The sequence below is a fragment of the Gorilla gorilla genome, chromosome 15 (assembly GCF_029281585.2).
Source record: "Gorilla gorilla gorilla isolate KB3781 chromosome 15, NHGRI_mGorGor1-v2.1_pri, whole genome shotgun sequence".
In the NCBI taxonomy this organism is placed as follows: Eukaryota; Metazoa; Chordata; class Mammalia; order Primates; family Hominidae; genus Gorilla; species Gorilla gorilla.
This window is the reverse complement of record NC_073239.2, coordinates 71,719,818-71,735,177: the sequence shown is the minus strand read 5'-3', so window position 1 is coordinate 71,735,177 and position 15,360 is coordinate 71,719,818. Positions and strand designations below refer to the sequence as shown.

Here is a 15,360-nt window from a genome sequence, read left to right as displayed (position 1 = left end):
TTCAAAGACAATGAGGGGAACAAGCTATAAACAACAATGTCTGTAAAGTTAGAGTTTGTATTTAGAAACATGCCCCTAAGTCTGGTGACACATTTATTGGCTATTTTGGGCACAGATCAAACTGCATAAATTTCTAAAACCCTCTCTCCATATTTTTGTTAAAAAGCAGCTCATAGCTGAAGATGTGGCATGTGCAGAATGGCCAGGTGGGAATAGTTAACAGAGATCCCATTCTGGTTTTTCCTTGAGGGGGCTATTTGACTCAGTTCTTCTTTTCTTCTTCTTGTCGTCTTTTTTTTTTTTGAGACAGAATTTCCCTCTGTTGCCCAGGCTGGAGTACAGTGGTGCGATCTTGGCTCACTGCAACCTCTGTCTTCTAGGTTCAAGTGATTCTCCTGCCTCAGCCTCCCAAGCAGCTGAGATTACAGGCATGCACCACCATGCCTGGCTAATTTTTTTTTTTTTTTTTGTATTTTAGTAGAGACAGGGTTTCACCATGTTGGTCAAGCTGGTCTCAAACTCTAGACCTCAAGTGAGCAACCTGCCTCGGCCTCCCAAAATGTTGGGATTACAGGTATAAGCCACCGCGCCAGGCCTCAGTTCTTATTTTCTATTCAATCATGTATGTTGAAGAAAAGAAAAAGACACACCCGTGTTACAAAACCTTGTATTAATCATTTCCCTTCACTTTCAATATAACGTTGATATGAAATATAGCCATGATTCTTAGTTACATGGGAGGAAATGAATAATAAATACATTGTAGCAAGTTTAAACCACAAGGGTGTTTCACTGGTAACAACATTTGAAAACTGTACACTTGCAAAGAACAGCATCTTCAAACATTAGTATATCTGTATATCAGTAAAGCTTTTACATGTAACAAACATGCTCTTTCCATATATGACAAATTTAAAAAATATGCATTGCTTGGCAACATGAACTAGGCAAAAATATTTCTTTGTTCACTAACTTTATACAGGAAAACAGGACGAAAGGCATGCATGTACAATACAGATGCCTGCAGAGGGCATGCAACAAAAGAAAGCTTTTTAAAAGTCAGCTTACATTAGGCATAAATACATGAGGATTATATATTAATAAGGGAGGAAGTTTTCTGTTCGACATTATTAACATTCCTGTTTTCTTCCTATTCCTCCCAGAGGAATACACATTCACCTTTAAGTAAAGATAAAGGAATTACAAAAAAATAAAACTCACTTTGCAAACATCTCTGATGACTTGTAAAAAAAAAAAAATCAACATTAGTGTTATCACAGCTCCATGTGCAAATTATCCTTCTGCAGGTTCTTCTTGTAACAGGCACACCCAAGCGCCTTGGTCAGGCTGCTTCCCCAGGCCCAAGCTGGAGCTGACTGCTACAGACATCTCCAGGGGACCAATGAGGCCGGGTCTGCTTTTCCTCCCCTTGCCCGCCTTCTGGTTGCATGCTTTTGCATTCAGCCCAGCTCAGCCCCCCAGCCCAGGCTCCTGGGGAATACACATCTACAACCTTGCACCGGCAGTAGCTACAAGAGGTGCAGAAGAACAAAAGACCCGGAGAAGGCTCCCATCCCGTAAAAGGCAGCCAAGGACACCTCAAAAGAAACCCTTGTTTCCCTCAGTGTCTCTTCAAATGAATGGGAGAGAGGGGGGCCCAGCTGTAGCTCCAATCCTGAGTACCAAAAAGGAACCCTCAATACACAGGATTTGAGAGCTCGGTGCAAAGAGCCGCCCGGACAGGCAGACCCAGACACGTCTATTTTGCTTGCTGGCTCTCGTTTAAAAAGTGAAAACTCAAAAGCATGTGAAAAAACAACATATCAGCAGCAATGTTTCATGTCTTGTACACAGTTCATGTGTTTCTTCCTACTGTTTCTGGTAAGAAGCCACTATGAATAAAAAGCACCAATAAAACATCATACATGATAATATTGTAGAACACCACTGTCCCTAGGACAATGTAGAGATGCCAAGTACACACTGCTTAAATCAGAACAAGGGGGGAAAAACATGTAGTGAAATAGATTTTACTCTGATATTTTAAAATTGTTACTATTTTCTTAATATAAAACAGTTGCATTTGGTGGGGGTCAATGGGTAAATACAAAAAAAGGCACTGCTGCTTTTATTACTAAATATCTGACTTCACAGCCTTATGCATGCAACTGTTTGATTCTTTTATAAATAAAATTCTTTTGCTTTAGGATTTTTAAATTGAGCTGTATACCTGTAGTCAACACAGGACTCAAAACAAGGTGGGGACAGGGTCTTAAAATTTATCAAACACTCAACTTAAAAAAAAATTAAAACACTAATAGCAAAACACAACTAAGTAGATAAATCTATACACTGTCAATGAAAAATAAGCTTTTCTTCTTTAAAAAAAGAATTATGTTGTTATTAATAACAGACTTTATCATGGTTACCAGCCATAGCAAGTTAATAAGTAACATATCCAAAATAATATCTCTAATAATCAGATAACCATTGTTTCTATATTCAGTGAAGGAATAAATAGAAATTCAGATTTGCAAATACTTTAAGGTCTTCTTCCTTTTAAAGGATTCATGCGAATGTGATTGTGTTCACAATCTGTTTTCTGAATAACATGAGTCTTTACGGATATATGTGTTTTTGCAGCAGATCCGAATGCTTTCCTTTCTCAGCAAGATGTGTAATACCATGGTTTTTTCTCCTCTTTATTCACTTTCTCAGTATCCTACAAACCCACATTCGCAAACCCCCTGGTCTTACCTTTGGCCTTCAACCTTCGACCTATTCTTCCTGCCTTACATGTGATCGTCCATCCCAACACATTCCCCAAGTAACACTAAGCTTGTTTAGAAAAGGGATGTGGGGGATGAATGTTAATGGCACTTGGTTAAAAATAATCAACTAAAAAATGCCATCTCTTTCTGCACATGGATTTGCATCTTTAGAACTTAGTCACCCAAGGAGAGGTCTGAACCTTTTTTTTTTTAATTCAACGAATGAAATTGTGGATTCAAGCCTTCTCTGCTCACGAAAGGCTTTCTATGGTTACGTTGTTCTCACCTTCTTAGACTCAAAAGGGCTTCAAAAACCTGGTGGCGGCATCCAAGGCTGGGTTGGGTGCATGTTTTTGATCTTGAAAGTAAAAGAAAATTGTTCGGATTTCATTAAGGCCTTTTAGGTCTGTATGTAGTTCATTAGCTTTTTTTTAAAAAAAAAAGGGCAGTGATTTCCATAGTCTGATCTTCTGCATTTCAACTCTGACTTCACACACACACACACACACACACACCAGGCACCCGACTCATCCATGTAACAAACAGGCCTTGTACCATCTCCCTGATCTTGCCTCTGGCTGAGCATTCATACCTTCATTTACACAACCTGATTTTCCACACAACTCCTCTTTGATTTCCTCTAATACCCTCCACTGTGTCAAATTCTGAAATGTAGCCTTTCTTGCCCTTCATAAACAGAGCTATTACTTTGTGGTAGGTACCAAAGTTTCTCAATCTCCCACCAAGTAACGAGTGTCTTTTTCCTCCCCTCTGTGTGGATGGATAAATCAACCAACACAGCAAATCCCTAATTCATACTGTGCGGATAGTGCTGTCATTTCCATCGTGAAATCAACCTTTCCTACATCTTTCATCGCCCACTGGAGATGGCGGGGCTGTGCGGTGTGGGCCAAACATCTCCCTGCATGTGCTCTCTGGACTTGCTGACTGACCCCTCTGTACGCTGTTGCTGGGCCTTTCTCCCCTCCTCTCCCTCAGCAGTGACAGGTGAAGTAGATGCAGCCTCCAGGCTCGAGTTCCTACAAGCAACCCTAATGTAAAGGTTTTGAGCTCATTTTCTGGGTATCAAACCTCTCACAAGGGGAAAAAGTCCATCCTTGCCTTTTCTCCTCCAGTGGAACTTGTACCCACCTGTGTGTGTGTGGAGCAAGGCTGGGAGTGACAGGATAATGCCCCATGGGTGGGGCGGAAAGGGAGGGAGGCCTCTCCGTGACAAGCAAATCCAGCACAGAAAGAGGCTGCAGGATTCTTTGAGAATCTCTGGGTGCCCTGCGAGCAAACCCATAACTGATCACATGATGTCCTCATCCTTGTGCGCTCACCCAATGCTGTGCTCATTCCAGCCACGTCCATGTCCTTCAAGTCCACCCATATGCTCCTCCCGCCTAACGGTGAAAGACGGACAGCTCAGGCCTACATGACTGCATCCATCTTCCCAAGAAGCAGAGCTTGGCAGCCGTTTTGAAAAGACAACTCTGCTGCTCTTATAAAAATAGAGGGAAAAAATGAATCCATAACAACAACAGATCCTTTACGAAAACCATAGTATGAAGAGAGGTTCTATCCAAACTCTTTACACATTATGTACCCTTTAAAATTATTATGTAAACAATACACAAATCAAAGTTTAGCTGAAGTTTTGTTGCAGGGAATTTCTTCCTTCTTTCCCCTGCTGCCGTGGGCCCTCTCCTATGGCTGTTTCCAGCAGGGGCCTCAGGGACATCCAATCAGGATTAGATTGGATATAAAAGGCAAGCCACTATCTTGCTTTGGGTGCACGTGCCCGCGATATCCTTCTGTGGGCTGCCTGTGAAGCCAGGCCTTCCGAGAAGCCTCCCCAGGGCCAGGGCTTCTGCTGTCCTCTTATGTGTCTCCTATCTCTTTCATGGCAGTACTCTTTCCCCTGTCCCCTTTCCATCCAGAGAGCTACCTGCATTCCCTCCACCCCCCTCCCAGTCTCATAATTCCCTAGAGACCCCTCCCCACCCCACACACCAAACCATCCCATGACAGAAACAAATGACAAAATAACCAACCCCAGGTCTACTGATATGTTTACGAGGATGACCTACGCTCTCACAAAATCAAAACGGGAGAGGGACCAGGGGAAAAAAAGGCTGCAAAGTATCTTGGAGGATTCTGTGCAACCCTGAAGATGGCTGACACTGGACCCGCAGCAGTCGATTTCACGGCCAGCGCGGTCACTCTCATCTTCAGCTTCTAGATGGTGGAGGTCCGGTCAACCCCGTCTGGGAGAGAAAGCAGCAAACAATGGGCCACAGGTGAGCAAAACAATCCTGTTAGTGCCCACCTATGCCAACGCCATGCATGGTGGGCCTCCCAGCCTCTGAGGGCAGAGAAGGGCACCTACGTTCATGTGTTCACGCATTTATATACCCACACACACGATATCAGGGGAACAGCTATTTTTGCCAGAAGCCATATTGAACCTAAGAACCAAGATGAAAATATCTAATCCTCACCTCCCAAGTACTTATATTTGAGGGTAGACACAGACATGTAGACAGACAATAATGCTATATGTGATCATTGCTGTAATGGAGTAGGTACCAAGAGAGCAGGAACGTGGAGGAAGGAATGATGGCTGCCCGGTTGGCCTGGGAAGTCAAGGACAGTTTCAGAGAGATACAAAGTGACTTTTGTAGCTGGTGCTGGCAGGAGGACGAGGGTGGGGATGGTGTGCGGTGCATGCATAGGTGGGATGATAGGTCATCCGGTGGTGGAGCTGAGGGTGCGTTGGAGGTTTAGGATGAAGGATGCGGAATGCAGTAGAGGAGATGGGGTGGAAGAGCCAGGCAGGGGCTGCAACAGACACGCAGGTGGACCTGTCTAGCTCACATCCCTTTCTTTGGCAGCCTCTCCTTCTCACCCCACGTCCCTGATGAGACACTGGGGACAAGGTGGCTGTGACCCTGTCCACAGCTGAGCAGACCAGAGGGATGGATACATCTGACCCAAACAAATCCAGATTCTCTGCCTCGAGAATCTGATCAAAGGCAGAGATGTCTGAGGTAGGTGTTGTGGGCACTTAGAACTGAACAGTCTTGGGGAGGTGGGAGAGTGCTGAGGCCGCCCAGAATCTGCCACATCTACATTTTGGAGAAGTGGATGACCCAGGCTACAGAGAAGGCAGGGGATATGCCCATCAGAGGTGTGAGGCCTGCCCAGCGCCTTTTTGGCTGTCTGCTTACACGTGGGTTTTACAACGGTCCCCAGGAGCAGACCATAGGGTCTTGCATACCATGAACAAGAGCTTAGAGGTAGGTAGTTGGGGAATTATAAGCAGTAGAGTAATGAGATTTAATTTTAGAATGGTTTCTCTGGCAGCTGCATCAGATAACCTGAGGAAGGATAAGGCTGGTGGCAGGTGGACCAGTTAAGAGGCCCCTATAACAGTCTGTGCCAGAACTGACAAGGATTTTTTCCAGTGAGCAGAGAGAGGCATGGATTAGCCATCACAGGCGCTAGGAATAACTGCGTTCAGTGACCACTAAATGTGGGTGAGACAGGGCTGTGGGGTGCCTCCCTGGCTTTGCTGATGTCCCAGTCCAAGCCCCAATATTACAGAACTGGTCCACCAGATGCAGCATCTCTATTTGCTTGGCAGAACTTAGGTGTGAGAAGGGAGTGGCAGTGTGTTCCAGGGAAAGCTGGAGGACCCAAGTGACAGGCGTGCTGAGGCCACCACAGGGGGTTGGTTCCTGGCTTCCTTGTGGGTGGAGCCAGGCTGGCAACTCTTGCCAGTGGGGCCTTGGAGGAGAAGCACTTCCTCAGTTGAAACTTTTGAGATAACTGTAGGTTCACATGCTGCTGTAAGAAACAGTCCAAACAGACCCAGTGCACTTGTATATAAGTTCTGTATGATTTTAGGGGAGATTTTAAAGAAAGGAAGCAATGGTCCCTGAGTGTGTCAGTGGTGTCAGATCACCAATCCTAGAGGCCAACAGATGTGAGCCTCTCTTTCTCCATTCCTGAGTTGCAAGCATTGGAACCTCTTTTACTGTGCTTTCCTCTCCCTACCCGTTCCTCTTCCCATAAAAGGACTTGATTCATTAGCATACTGTCTCCAGCAAGGCCATCTTTCCTGGCACCTGGAAGGGGTTGGCCAGCAGAGAAGCTCTGTCATATTGGGAGGGCACACTGCCACTGTGCCCAACTAGGCCACCCTGAACTTAATTTGCATTCTCTGCTCAGGAAACTGCTTACGAGGCTTCCCACCAGAGGGGATTATTGGGAAAAAACACAGCAATAAAAAAGCTTAGGAGATTAACAAGATGAAAACATTAGCAAAAAACCCATCGGTTCAGAGAGGTTTTCTGTAAAAATAGAACAGACTGAAAAAAACGAAGTCTTTTCAATGAAAACCTTCCTTTAATAAAGAGCATTTGGTATTCTTGCTGCTAATGATGATAATGTTAGTACTTAGCAGTTTGATATGAGCCTCCAAAATGCCAATTGTCTGAGATGTATCAAGCCCTGGGGGAAAAGGTCAGTTCTCCTTTTTCTTTGGTCAAAAGCAGTGAAAGACTGAGTCAGTCCCCCACCCAGCTGGCCACTGTCGAGCAGGGGAGCACAGGGGCTTCCCTCCCCATGTCAGAGCTCTGGCAGGTGCCAGCTCAGGGGACTCACTCACCAGCTGCCATCCTAACTCTGGCCCCAGGGAGACTGTCATTACTACTTTTAATTGAAATATTTGCATATCATAAATTGCACCCTTTGAAAGTATACAATTCAGTGGTTTTTAGTATATTTGCAAAGCTGTGCAACCCTCACCACTATCTAATTCCAGAATATTTTCATCCTCCTCCCTTCAGCCACTGGCAACCACTCATCTACTTTCTGTCCCAGTAGATTAGTCTATCCTGGACATTTCACATAAATGGAATCATACGCTCTGTGGTCCTTTATGCCTGGCTTGTTTCACTCAGCATAATGTTAAGATTCATCCACTGCGTCGCATAGGTTGGTACTTCTTTGCTTTTTAAAGGCTGAATGCTCTTTCACTGTTTGGATACACCACATTTTTTTGAGCCATATTCATCCTTTGGTGGACATTTGAGTTGTCTCCCATTTCTCATTAGGGGGCTGCTGACCCAGTCTCCTCTATGAGGTAAAGATGAGCTGGCAGCACCTCCTGCCAGAGGTACCAGGGATGGCCCAGTGATGTTCCTGAGATCTGAATGGCCAAGGCAGAGAGCAGTGGCTCGCAAATGAGGCTCTTTATAGAGCTCTGGGGGAAGTCACAGAAGGGGCTGTGTCTTCCCACCATCTGTTTGGCGAAGCTCTGTGATGCCCTTGGAAGGCTTTCAGCTCCCCCTGATGCTAAGGTCAGGTGGGTGTGGTCCCGGGCCCACCACTCTGCTCCATGCAGAGCATTGATCTATTTCATATTTGGTTTCAGGATAAGATTGTGTTTGCAGAGACTAAAAATCTAACAACCTTAGGTCTGGAGGACAAGGCTCTCTGAAGCAGCAGAGGATAGCAGTCTTTTCCCCACCACTGCCAGGTGGCACACGTCTTGGCTCTAGGTGTGCAGACAGCCCTTCTCTGGGTGGGTAAGTGTGTCTAGACTGGATAGGGCTATCGCTTCTCGGCCTTTTGGCTAAGAGCAAGTGTAGACTGGATAGGGCTATTGGAAAGGCTCATAGGAGGCCTCTCTGTGTCTCTGTGGCACAGAGCCTCCCAGGAAGCTGGCAGGAAATGGCAGACATCTCTTCTCTCCTCTGCCTGCCAAGCATCATAAATATCCAGGCCCAGAGAAAGGTGCCCGCTTAGTACCAGGAGGGAGCTGAAGGCCTCCCAGGGCTGCTGTGACCAAGCATGGCTTCCAGCCAAACACACGGGGGAGCACAGATGCTTCTGTGAGCTGCTTGTGGGGCCACAGCCCCCATTCTGGGCTTGGGCAGTGGACGTGCAGGCGCCTCTAACTCAACCTGTCCCTGTCACACAGGAAAGGACACCTCAGCCTGCTTTGGGCTCCAGGTGTCAAGAAAGTTGTTTGCAACTGGGAGATACACAAACAAGCTAGGTTTTCTGTTTTTCAAAAATTCTGTTTCTAAGGCAAGCTGGGCTATGCTTGGACCAGGCTGGGGGATCTAGTGCAGAGAAGGGAAGCATCCAGTGTTGTGCGGGATATTCCTACTAAAAGCCATGTCTCATGTCCCTGACTCCTCCAGGCCTGGCACTTGGCTGGGACAACTGCTGTGGTGTGATTCCCATGTGCACTGGGAGGTGGAGCTTCTGGGGACAGAGGGACAGCTTTGATTGCCAGGTCCCTGACTCACCTCCCAGAAAAGGAGGAGAAACAGGGCACTGGCCACTTAGCATGGTGCCGCTGGAAAATGGTCCAACAGTACCCTAAGGCCACTCTTTCTCCCTGTCCCCTGCCTACCCCTCCTTGTCCTCCCCCCATTCTCCTGAGCTCCTGCCACGGTATAGACAGCAGATGGCCAGTTCTCCCAGGCACACGGTAACAGGGACATGGGGACACGCAGGAAGAACACACTCACCTCCCAGGGCGTGTTCGGTCATACTGAGGCACAACGACTCCAGCCTGTTGTTGATGTCAGGTTCGGTCACGGGAAGCTGGAATTCTGCAGGGGATAAAGGGTTATGTTGGTGACAAGGAGGAGATAAGCAGGGTGCCACCTGGTTCCACCTTCAGGAGAAAGGTCTGGTGTACCTCCCTGGGAGGACTTGGGGACTGTCAGCGCTGGCATAGAAGGGGCTCCACTCAGGCTCAACCAACCTCTAAGGTCTGTTAAACACAGTCCACTGTGAACTTGGGAACCTGGAACAAAACGGAGACTAAAAATAGCTGGTCATGTCACAGTCTGTGCCTCCTCTGCTCAGAACCCTCCAGCGGCCTCCCATCAAAGTAACAGCCAACCTCCTGCCCTGGCCCACAAGGCCCCGCATGATCCAGGCCCTTGTTATCTCTGTACCCTCATACAGCTCTCTCCTTCCTCTGCTCTGCCCCAGGCCCCTTCCTACCTCAGGGCCTTTGCACCGCTGTTCCCCGGGGTGGTTTCCATGGCTCTCCCTGCCTTCACATTTCTGGCTCTATCATCTCCTTGGAAAGGACTTTGTTCCTTGTATGAGCCATGCCCCCACACTATCCCTTTCCCCTGCTTTATTTTTCTTCATAGCCTTCGCCCACAGCTGTCATATTTGATATTTGTATTCACTTTCTACTGTCCCCCTCCCCTGACCCTGCTGAGTGCTCACCTCATTGGAGCAGAACTTGGCTCTGCCCCCTGTGCATAGAGCAGGGCCTGGGACGTATCTAGAGTGGGAGAGGAAAGCCAGGGCCCAGCACGCACCTCTTAGTGTGAGACCACGTGGGGGGCTTTAGGTGTGCGGGCTCCTTAATCTGCCCAACAAGCCCAAGTGGGGGTCAGAGAGGTGAAGTCACTCATCAAAGTTAGCCAACTAACACAGAGCTGGGACAAGACCCTCTCTGACTCCAGAGCTGGGGCTCAGCCACCTGCCACAGCAACTGCAGGTAACTGTCAACACACTCAGCCTCGAGGGCCTCTAGAACCAAGGACTGAGACACCCACTCTGCAGGCAGTAGGGGCTCGGCTCCCACTGCCCGACAGTGCTGTGCACATTCTCACCACAATCTCCCCTCTACCACCTGGAACCCCTCTATCTCCCCAGGTTCCAGTGTCGCCTCTCGTGAGCAGGAGGCAGCGTCTGGGAGCCACCTCCTCTCACCTGCTGGAGCCCTCACTGTCAGCACCTCCGCAGGCCTCATCCGGTGGCGACTTTAAATGTCCTCAACTACCTGGAAGTGCCTTGTAGACAGTGATGATGCTTCCCTATCTCTCTGAATCTCCCACAGCACCCAGCCCTGGCCCTCTGCCTCATACATGTCTACTGAGCGAAGAAAAAGAGAAAGTAGAAGAAGTAGAAGGAAACTCTGACAGCTAAGAGTTGTGAAATCCTTTTTTTTTTTTTTTTTAAAGTTTTGTGACACTGGTTTGAAAAGAATTGCAAAATCCTAAGGGGAGAGGCAGAAAAAAAGTCCCAGAGGGGGTGTCCACAGCGGGGTGTGTTCCAGGTGACCGAGAAGTCTCCGTGTTGCCACCACCTTCCTCTGTGAGCCTGGGAACCTGTTCCATGCTGAGGGCCTTAGCTCTTCTACCTGTCAAGTGGGCAAAGCATCCTGGGGTCCCCCTGCAGGCCACTTGCCTGCTCCTTCATGTCTCCACCAAGGGAGCACATGGGGCCAGAGACAGAAGAAAGAGAAGTGAAACGAAGTTGGTGGCTTGGTGGGATAGGAAGCTGAAACCAATGGTTAAGCCAAAGTTTTGTTTTCCTTGATTTGCTATACATTAAGATAATCTCTGCAATGTGTGTTTCCTATTGTCAGCTAATTCAGAGGCAGATGTTGCTTCCATTATTTAAAAATCTCAGAAGCCTGGCAAAAAGGAACGCTATGGAAAGCACCAGAGAGCTGACTGTGTTCTTCCTGACCCATGTTCCGGCATCAATGGGTTTGGAAGACAACCGTGCCAATACGTGAGCAGACGGAGGCCGACTGAGCTTCCAGGGAAGTGGGGTGCCACAGAGAATGGCAGGAGTCTCCACAGCCCCCACCCACTAGTTGCTGTTAGAGTAGGGTCGGGGCAATTAGACAATTCCAGGGGGAAGAGATTTTAGTATTTTCATCCATTCATGTGAAAATCATATGCATGCAAAAATTAGCAGTCTTCAGGGTGTGAAATCTATAAAATAGAAACACAATTTTATATATAGCGAGTTAGCAAATATGAAAAAAAAACAAACCTCAGCAATTATAGCCATCCATATGCTCATTGTAAGATTTAGTTTACTCTCCAGCGCTCCCCTTTAAACAAACACTGTGGAGAGATTTGGATAAATAAAGATGCTCGACATTTGGAGAGAAGTGTTTCAGCTGCAGGATTTCTTGCCAACACGCAGCAAAATGCCATTTTCCAAGCCTGGGATTGCGTGTTCCAAAAAGGGGGCTGAGAAACGCAGGGCTCTCCGCTCCAGAATCCCCAAACCTTCGTGGCTGCTCTTTTAGGTGGGAAGTGGGGGTGTTCGCTTCTTCTCCCCAGCTCTTTGCTTCCATGCACTGGGGAGCCGTGACCCCCACCACTCTGAGTGGCTCTGAAAAATTCTAAGTCTTGGGAGAAGCCCATATGTTCACACTGCAGAGTTTCCTAATAGTGTGACTTTTTAATTGTGTATTTGATAAAAACAGATCCATGCCATCTCGCCGCACGTATAAGACAGAAAGACCAGTTGGGTGGAAAACAGCTTCCATCTCAGGCTAGGAACCCTCAGCTGTATGGGGCTAGGTGCCCCAGAGGGGCATTCGGGCAGCTCTTGCCCCACAGACCAACATAAACCACCAGGCCAACTCTTACTGTGGCTCCTGTTAGCCCTGAGGGCCTATCTCATTTATCCCAGGCCCCTGCCCCTCGTGGCCACAGACCAGGCAGATGGAGATGTGAGTCCTTAGGAAGGCAAAAGGAAAGACCCCTCTTTAACTGAGCCTCCTCTGCTCTTTCCCAAAGGAGGCATGTTTCTTCAGCTCGGATGGCATCTCTGAGGACCAGTATTCCAGTATTCAGTAAGGATCGCTAGTTTTGGAATCCCCAAGGTCTAGGCTGACTTGAGACATTAATTGTATCTTTTCAGAAGTCCCACATGTATGGAGTAGTCCTGTGCTCAGGCCCAGGGTCAAGAAGATTCCGGAAGAGAATGCTACCCATCCCTAATGAGGTGCTGCTGCAGCATCCACCTGAGGAGCCCACAGGGCTTGTCCTTGGCAGTAACCGTCCATCCCTGCTGGGTCTCACATGTGTGGCACCCACGGTGCAATTCTGCAGTGCTCTTTCTCCAAGGCACTGAGGTTAAGGAGCCAATTTCTTTAGGACTTTAGAATAAGAAACAGGCTGGGGCATTCCAGGAAAAATCTATAGAATCCCATTTTGCCAATGACAGCGGAGGCAACTCTGTTGGATAACTAGAAAGGTGTGGAGTCTGGTTCACTGAGGAGCAGGGTTGCTAGGAGGAGAGAAAGCAGGGAAGACAAAAAGGGACAGAGCAGTGGGACCTGGTCTGCTGTGATGAGATGAGTAAAGAAGAAAGGAAGACAAGAGAACTAAGAAGAAATGGGGAGGATGGTAACAAAAGGGAAAGAAATGGCACAGGCAGGGAAACAGAGGGGTGGGGCAGCAGGCAAGCTGAGGATGGCAGAGATGGCCATGGAGGGTGGCAGGAGTAATGAATAGCATCCCTGAGTTGACCATGGGAACGCACCTTTTCTCTGGTGGCCTCCTAACATTCCTAAGCCTGCAGAAGGTCAGTGCCTCTGGAGGTCCTCTGGGACCAATGCTTTCACAAAAAGTGATGGGTACAACATGGTATAAGATGATATTGTGCCATCTTGCCCCAAGTTGATGCTCAGAGGCAGGAGGCTGTGGGCCCAGCTGGGTTCTTGGCTATGACAGAATTGATTTATTTATCAATCTCCCTACCCATTGTCTGCCAGTCCTGAACAGGGATGTCTGCCTTGATTTATTAGAAGACATGGAGGAAATATTTATCCAGTACTGTACTTGGGTCCCTGTTCTGGTTTCTGCCTCTGCATGGCAGCCCCTTCCGCACCCTACTGGACCCAGTGCACCAATAACTCTCTATTCTTTCTAAAGGCAGTTCTCCGGAAGGAAATGAAAAATAACAGCCTGGAGCCGTGTGCTCCCAGATATATGCAGCGTGCTTATGGCAGAAGAATCCCAATTGTGAGCTGGTACTTAGAGGAGGTTTGCTGTGGTGATCAGGTAAGTCACACCATGAAATGCTGCCATGTGAGGTGCCACTGGACCCAGCTCACATCCAGCTGGTTCACAACCAAGGGTAGTTTGCATGTGGCTTTGGGTAAGGGAAGAATGAGATTTCCAGAAGGCTGTGCAGCCTACCCTTCTGAAGGTTTTCCTTTGAAGCCTGCTATGGGGTTCCCTGCCCTTTTCTGTTAGGCCCTCCAGGGGGTAAAGAACCTCCATGATCTCCTACTGTTGAGCCAGGGCCACTCCAAGATCCTCTCTGACTGGATCCCAAGGACAACTAAGCCTGGGTCAGTAGAAATTAGTTGCTTCCAAAATAAAGGATCCCTCTCCAAGCAATTTCCAAACCAGTTATCTAGTTGAGAAAACACCCTGCCTCCATGAGGAACGTGACCATTCGCACAGGCGCCACACTTGTTTTCTGGTGAGCGTATTACACCTCGTAGTGTTTCTTACTCATCACTGGCAATAGCCACCTGAAGGGTCTCCTGGCTGGTCCCAGGAAACAGCTAAAACTTGTCCATGTGAAGGTGGAGGTTGCAGTGAGCTGAGATTGCGCCACTGTACTCCAGCCTGGGTGACAGAGTGAGACTCCGTCTCGAAAAAAAAAAAAAATAAAGCTTGTCCATGTGGGAATAACATGAAACACCACTCCTGAGGGGCCTCCAAGTGCCCGTGAATTGTGTAGAACCAGGAACGAGGGACGAGTCCTGTAAACCCAAGCAAGGTGACTGATGAATTGATCCGCAACTTGGTGGGTTCTAGCCCTCTGTCTTCTCTGTATGAGACGTTTAAAGTCTCCCATCAGTAGAGTTATTTTAGGTTTACAGAATCAAAGCATCCTTCAAATGCATTGTAGTCTTCAAGATTTGCCCAGTTTACAATGGATTCTCTGAAGACATCTAACAGCCAGGAGGAAAACACTGCATTGTATGATAACAGTTTTCCGAGTATTTACTTTTGGGTTAGTTACACATCTCAATTTCATTTTGTGTTCACTATTACTCCTGTTCATGTACAGATGAAAGCCACTTTCTGACTTCCTGATTTTTGCTGTCCTGACATGATATTTGTCGTCTAGTTTTAACGCCTGGCCACAAGCCCCGGGAACTCTCCATAGCGAACCAGATTGCACTGCTTTGTGTGGAAAGGCCCATCTGCAGAAGAGGCTCTGAATCCAGGAAGAGCAGAAGCGGCTCTGAATCCAGGATGAGGACCCTGACTCTAGGATGAGCCTTCGTCTGGACCTGCTTGGAGGTCAGAGGTGTTGTCCCTGGGTAGGAGGCTGCCTCCTTGGGAGGAAGGAAAAGTCACTACAGTGACCTGTGGCCTTGACAATGATTGGCAAGGGCTGAGGAACCGCAACCCTGTGCCCTTAAGCAGGGGCCTTCTGCAGCCTCCTTCCCCTTCAGTGAGGGATCCTGGGTCCTGGCCAGGCCCTGCCCTATCATGCCCTTTATGCATGTCCTGGAAGAGCCACCCAGCATGGTGCTGAGCGTGCTGGCCAGGACTTAGGAGTGGCTCCTGTCCAGCGTTCAATGGTTTATTTGCAATCAGGAAATTTAGAGCGGGCTTTTTCCTGTGCTTTGGCTGTTATTAAAAATGCCGTGTGAGGATCTTTAAGACCTTGCTGGAAGTGGGTTTGTAATACTTCAGAGATTAAAAAAAAACCACTCAAAGCGTTCCAGAGTTTTAAGTCCAGTATGCGAAGCATATTATTTAGA

General features: G+C 47.7%; 1 protein-coding gene across 9 annotated transcripts in view; it reads right to left on the bottom strand.

Annotated features, from left to right (window-relative positions):
- Positions 1-653: 653 nt before the first annotated feature.
- The window catches only part of SAMD4A (sterile alpha motif domain containing 4A), a 225,604-nt gene continuing 210,897 nt past the window's right edge, over positions 654-15,360 (bottom strand). For 4 of the 9 annotated variants that reach the window (XM_055361408.2, XM_055361410.2, XM_055361413.2 and 1 more), the window contains 3 exons: positions 9,496-9,603; positions 9,323-9,406; positions 654-5,041 (listed from right to left, as the gene is read on the bottom strand). In XM_055361408.2, coding sequence (XP_055217383.1) covers positions 5,013-5,041; positions 9,323-9,406; positions 9,496-9,603 — 221 coding nt within the window. In that variant the 3' untranslated portion in view covers positions 654-5,012. The remainder of the gene's footprint in view (positions 5,042-9,322; positions 9,407-9,495; positions 9,604-15,360) is intronic. The other 5 variants (XM_055361411.2, XM_063697850.1, XM_019009950.4 and 2 more) reach the window with 2 other exon arrangements.